Source organism: Cetorhinus maximus, chromosome 21 (genome assembly GCF_964194155.1).
Source record: "Cetorhinus maximus chromosome 21, sCetMax3.hap1.1, whole genome shotgun sequence".
Lineage (NCBI taxonomy): Eukaryota > Metazoa > Chordata > Chondrichthyes > Lamniformes > Cetorhinidae > Cetorhinus > Cetorhinus maximus.
Genome location: NC_135899.1, coordinates 16,722,984 through 16,729,329, shown reverse-complemented (window position 1 = coordinate 16,729,329; position 6,346 = coordinate 16,722,984). Strand labels below are relative to the sequence as shown.

General features: G+C 44.9%; 1 protein-coding gene across 1 annotated transcript in view; it reads left to right on the top strand.

Annotated features, from left to right (window-relative positions):
* The first annotated feature begins 5,643 nt into the window (after positions 1–5,643).
* LOC144695530 (E3 ubiquitin-protein ligase TRIM69-like) overlaps positions 5,644–6,346 on the top strand; it is a 92,600-nt gene continuing 91,897 nt past the window's right edge. The window contains 2 exon segments of the mRNA XM_078566406.1: positions 5,644–6,073; positions 6,164–6,259. Of these exon segments, the coding sequence (XP_078422532.1) occupies positions 5,663–6,073; positions 6,164–6,259 (507 nt within the window). The 5' untranslated portion in view covers positions 5,644–5,662.

Below are 6,346 nucleotides of genomic sequence, written 5' to 3'. Positions count from 1 at the left end.
CAAAAACCATACTCAGCAATTCTTGGGCCGCTTTGAATGCTCAATTCTTTCATTCAGCACTGAAATTCTGTCAGAAAATAAAAGCAGAAAGTTCCTGGAAAAACTCAGCAGGTCTGGCAGTATTTGTAGAGAGAGAAGGAGAGTTAACATTTCCAAATTGCACTTTGGTGCTGCTTTGGGCTGCAGTAGATTGCTTAAGTTGGAGTTTGGTGACTGAGGGAGAGCGGTGAGCAAGGGAATGTGGTGATCCTTTGAGGACTGTGTGTACATTCAGGTAAGTATTTACTACTTTTAACACTTATAGTTTTCAAGGTCTTATTTTGTGGTTCATCGTTTGTACGGGCTATATTCTGTAACAACGAGGAGCAGAGAATAAGTAACCGAGAGTAATTGATATATCTGGTATTAAGTATAAGGTACAATTTAATTAAAAGTGGTAAGTCATGGCAGGAGAGCTCAAAGCCGTGGTTGCTCCACCTGCTCCATGTGGGAAGCTGGGAAAATTTCCTGTGCCCGGGGCCAGCATGTGTATGTGAGGTGTTTCCAGCTGCAGCTCCTGGAAGCCCGGGTTTCGGAGCTCGAGCGGCGGCTGGGGACACTTTGGAGCATCTGCAAGGTGGAGAGTATTGTGGATAGCATATATAGAGAGGTGGTCACACCGCAGGCTAAGAGTCCACAGGCAGGAAGGGACTGGTTGACCACCAGGCGGAGCAAGAGGACTAGGCAGGCAGTGCAGGAATGTCCTGTGGCTATTCCTCTGCAAAACATATATACAACTTTGGATACTGTTGGTGGAATGTTCTCTCACAGGAAAGCAGCAATAGCCAAATTCGTTGCACCACACTTGACTCTGCTGCACAGGGGAGGAGGAAAAAGTGTGGGAGTGCAATAATTTTAGGCGATTCAATAGTAAGGGTAATGGACAGGCGTTTCTGTGGCCACAAATGAGACTCCAGGACGGTTTGTTGCCTCCCTGGTCCTAGGGTGAAGGATGTCTCACAATGGCTACAGGACATTCTGAAGGGGGAGGGTGAACAGCCGGTGGTCATGATAAACATTCGTACAAATGACATAGGTTAAAAAAAAAGGTTGAGGTCCTAAAAGTAGAATATAGGGAGTTCGGAAGTAAGTTGAAAAGTCGGACCTCAAAGTTTGTATCTTAGGATTACTACCAGTGCCACGTGCTAGCCAGAGTAGAAATAGCAGGATATTTCGAATGAATACGTAGCTGAGGTGATGGTGTGAGGAGGAGTGTTTCACATTCTTGGGACATTGGGTCCAGTTCTGGGGCAGGTGGGACCAGTACAAACTGGACAGGTAACACCTGGGCAGGACCGGGACTGATGTCCTGGGGGGAATATTGGCAAGAGTGGTTGGGTAGTGTTTAAACTAAAATATCAAGGGGATGGGAACCTATGCAAGGAGTCAGAGGAGGGGGGATTATGGACAAGAACAAAAGACAGAAAGGGGAATAAGAAGAGATAGGCAGAGAAATCAATGGCAAGAATCAAGCAAGGCCTTGGTGAAAAATAATGGGAATGGGACAAGTAATATTAAAAAGATAAGCCTTAAGGTTTTGTGCCTTAACACAAGAAGCATTCGCAATAAAGTGGATGAATGAATTAATAGATGTAAACAGGTATGATATAGCCGTGATTTCGGAGACATGGCTGCAAGGTGGCCAGGGACGGGAGCTGAACTTCCAGGGATATTCAGTGTTTAGGAAAGACAGACAAAAAGAAAAAGATGGTGGAGTTGCATTGCTGGTTAAAGAGGAAATTAACGCAATAGTGAGGGGAGATATTAGCTCCAACGATGTGGAACCTGTATGGGTAGAGCTGAGAAACACTAAGGGGCAAAGAACGTTGGTAGGGTTTTTATATAGATCCCCAAATTGTAGCGGTGATGTTGGGAATAGCATTAAACAGGAAATTAGAGAGGCATGCTATAAAGGAATGTCTTTAATTATGGATGACTTTAATCTGCATTTAGATTGGGCAAACCAAATTAGTAAGAATTCCATAGAGGAGGAATTCCTGGCGTGTATATGGGATAGTTTTCTAGATCAATACGTTGAGGAACCAACTAGAGAACAGGCCATCCTAGGCAGGGTATTCTGTAATGAGAAAGGAATTATTGGCAATCTAGTTGTGCGATGCCCCTTGGGGATGCGTGACCATAATATGATAGAATTCCTCATCAAGGTGGAGAGTGATGTAGTTGAGTCTGAGACTAGGGTCCTGAATCTCAATAAAGGAAACTACGATGGTATGAGACACGAGTTGGCTCTGATGGATTGAGAAAACTTACTTAAAGGGATGATGGTGGATAGGTAATGGCAAACATTCAAAGAGCGCATGGGTGAACTGCAAGAATTTTTTATTCCTAAATACAAAAATACCTGGAAAAACTCAGCAGGTCTGACAGCATCTGTGGAGAGGAACACAGTTAACGCTTCAAGTCCGCATGGCTCTTCATCAGAACTAAGGCAAAATAGAAAAGAGGTGAAATATAAGCTGGTTGGGGGGTGGTGGCGGGGGGTGGGGGTGGGACAGGTAGAGCTGGATAGAGGGCCAGTGATAGGTGGAGATAACCAAAAGATGTCATAGACAAAAGAACAAAGGGGTGTTGACGGTGGTGATATTAGGTAAGAAATGTGCGAATGGTTAAATTAAGGGTAGAAAGCAGGGCAATCAAGTGACAGAAAACTCTAGTGGGGGTAGGGTGGGGGTAAGGGATTGAAATAGGCTAAAAGGTAGAGGTAAAATAATGGATGGAAATACATTTAAAAATAATGGAGGACGAGACAGACTAGATGCAGGAAGGATGTTCCCGATGGTGGGGGAGTCCAGGACCAGGGGTCACAGTCTGAGGATACCGGGTAGACCATTTAGGACTGAGATGATGATGAATTTCTTCACTCAGGGAGTGGTCAGCCTATGGAATTCGCTACCACAGAAAGCAGTTGAGGCCAAAACATTGTATGTTTTCTAGAAGGAGTAAGATATAGCTCAATACCCGAAAGGGATCCAAGGGCATGGGGAGAAAGCGGGAGCAGGCTATTGAGTTGGATGATCAGCCATGATCATAATAAATGGCGGAGCAGGCTCGAAGGGTCGAATGGCCTACACCTGCTCCTAGTTTCTATGTTTCTTTGTTTATTAGGCTCTTCTTCGGAACTGATATTCTGTCAGCAGGTGGCAGTGATGCACTTTGTATGAATAAAAGAGACGTTCACATAGAGTCTGAACCCATCCCAGAAACTGACTGCACCCGAAATTCATTACTCGCAAGTGCAGTAACCGCCGTTTTTCAGAGAAATGAATGAGTCATATTACACCCAGCACGACCCTGCAGAAAGGAAATTAGATGAATTACGGGTTAATCTGTCCTTGGTGGTGTTGGTTGAGGGAGGAATGTTGTCCAGGACACCGGGAGAATTCCCCTGCTCCACTTTACCGTGGGATCTGAAACTCCCACTTGAGGCCTTAGTTGAATATCTCATTGGAAGGTCTCAGACTGTCGGAGGGGGACAGGAAAAGGATTGGAACGTTCAGCCGCCTGAATCCCTTCCACCTTTCGATTAGATATGACTGACATGTCCCTCAACTCCATTTATCCGCCTCAGCTCCGTATGTTTTGATACCCTGGAAAATTACATTATTCCTAGTATTCCCCCTTAAAGGAGAGACAATTCCACATTTCTCCGACACTTGGAGGTAAAAAGTTGCTTCGAGATTTCACTCCTCAATGGCCTCGGTGAAATTTTAACGATGATGACAGAACTCTCCTCATGTTGATGATGGGTGAGAGTATTTTCCAAAATCGAGTCGAATTCCGACCGGTGGGGAGGAATGTTTCCAATGACAGGAACTTCCCAGGTTTTCCCTCCATTGAAATGAATGTCAGTAAATTCCGGTGGGCTGTGTAAGGGGTGTTCATGTCCCCCAGGCCAGATTGTCATTTCTGTGCCCCACACAGGAGCTGTTCAGCACCCAGACAGTGACATTAAAATCCAATGTTCAATACTGTCAAATGTATGAAACATTTTGCGCTAGAATATCAGACAATATCTCTGCAATAAAACAAGACATTTTTTTTCTCCAATCGACATTTTCTCCAATCGACTTCCCCTCTGCCGCCTTAACTCTTTGGCCAGAATTTTTCCGTCGGCGAGTTGGGGACGGGTCCCGCTCGCCCATCGAGGGCTAAATTCTGCCCTATATTTTTCCAACTTTACTGAATTATCTGTTTATAATCCTGATGTATCTCAAAACTTCAATAGCCTGTGGTTTTCCTTTCTGCCGGAGCACAAGTGTCGGGGGAAGCTCTTCAAGTTTAACCCCAATAGGATGCCGTTTTATCCCCACCCATTTTCCATTGGCCTGTCCCACAGCCCTGCCCCCACAGCCTGTGATGTCCTTCCTCTTTATCAGGGACTGGGAGGGCAGCACTGCCTTAGACATGAATGCACAGAGCTCAAAATCCCCGAGGCGGAGTTTGAATATCTCTGGATTTTTTTTTCTATTTCCGAAACTAAATCTTATTTTCTCAAGCAGTTACAAAGAAACTCCAAATACATTCTGCATAAAAACATATTTCAAGCCTCCTTTTCAATGCATTAATGCTCTCGACCTCAGCCACATCATGTGGCAGCGAGTTCCACATTGTGACCAATCGCCAGATGGACAAATTCTTCCTAATATTGGGGGAAATAAGTCACCCCAAAGCTTTCCTGCATCAGTTGAAGTGTCCCTGGGAAGGATCCATGAAGCACAGAGGTCTGTGCTACAGAGTTACCTGGGAGGAGACCCCCTCGCCAGTAAATCCGCTGCTTCATCTCTCCACACTCCTGCATAGAAACATTGCGGAAACAAGTGAAAAATATCTAATTTTAGTGCCATCTGTCAGCTGTGGCTCGTTGGTAGCTTATTTACCTCTGAATCAGAAAGTGGTGGGATCGCGTCTCATTCCAGATGCTTCGGTACAGAACTCAGACTTGTTCTCATGTTGACTGATGTATTTTCCAACGTGACACCAGTGACTCCCCTTCTAAAGTACTTCCTCTGCTTCAAAGCGCGTTGGGACGTCCAGCGGCTGCCAAAGGCGCTATTAAAACACAAGATTTTCTTTAATTAAATATAAAGTAACTTGACAGGACGAACCCTCTAAATTCTCTGAATCTATCTCTCGAAATGCTTTCTTGAAGTTATGGTACTTTTTGCCTTAGTGTGAGCGACTGCAATCAGGAACGCATTTTAAGGATCTGGATCTCACACCTTGTTTCACCAGAGGGTTTGTAATCGGCAGCGAGTTCACACAGGAGAAAAGTGCAATAGAATCTCGATCCCACCGATCTCCCCCTCCTCTCTCCCTCCCTCTCTCTCTCTCTTTCTCTCCACTGTCAACATTCCCTGGAGCCCAACCCGCCCTCGACAGGTTTCAATTATTCCCCTCCGTGCTTCAACTCTGCTTTTCCCCCTTTAGACTGGGCGTGTTATTTTTACTGTCCTGTGTGGAAGTCGCGAGGACATAGACTACGATGGAATAATAATTCCCTGAGGATCGAAGTGAACGTTATAAGAAAATAGCTGTACTGAGGGTGTGCGGCAGCAACATCGAAACTGAAAGCGGTTTGAATCAGGAAGTGCTGAGTGTGAACATGGCTTCCAGAGAACAGGTCCGGAGTTTGACCGAGGAGGCAATTTGTTCCATTTGCCTTGATTTCTTCACTGATCCGGTATCACTGCAGTGTGGACACAACTTCTGCCGCTCCTGTATCACCCAGTGTTGTGAAAAGAAGGAGATAAACTCCTGCCCGGAATGTAGAGAGGAGTTTCCGGAAAGAAACCTCAGGGCAAATCGGGCCTTAGCGAATCTGGCCGAGAAAGTTCGAAAATTAAAGCTGGATCTGAATGAGACGGAAAGCAAACTTCACTGTGAGGAACATCAGGAAGAACTGAAGCTGTTTTGTGAAACTGACAAGAAATTGATCTGTGTCACTTGTGTAGTTTCGCGGGAACACAAATCTCACAACTTCCTACCGATTAAAGATGCTGTTGAAATCTACAAGGTAAAAGGGGATATATTTTCTAAGTTGATAGTTTTATCACATTTTCATGGTCTAACACTTCAATTCTGTGATTTTCTCTCCCAATCCCAGGGTCAGCTGAAATCTTCCTTAGATTCTCTCACACAGAAGAAATCTGCGGTTCTAGAAACGGAACAGAAACAGAAGCGGAAGATTTCCGAAGTCATGGTAAGGTCTCCCTGTTCTGGTTTTCTGGGATCTCGGTCAGTTTTGCTCCCTTTATCGCGGGACATTAATTATGTTTCACATTTCATT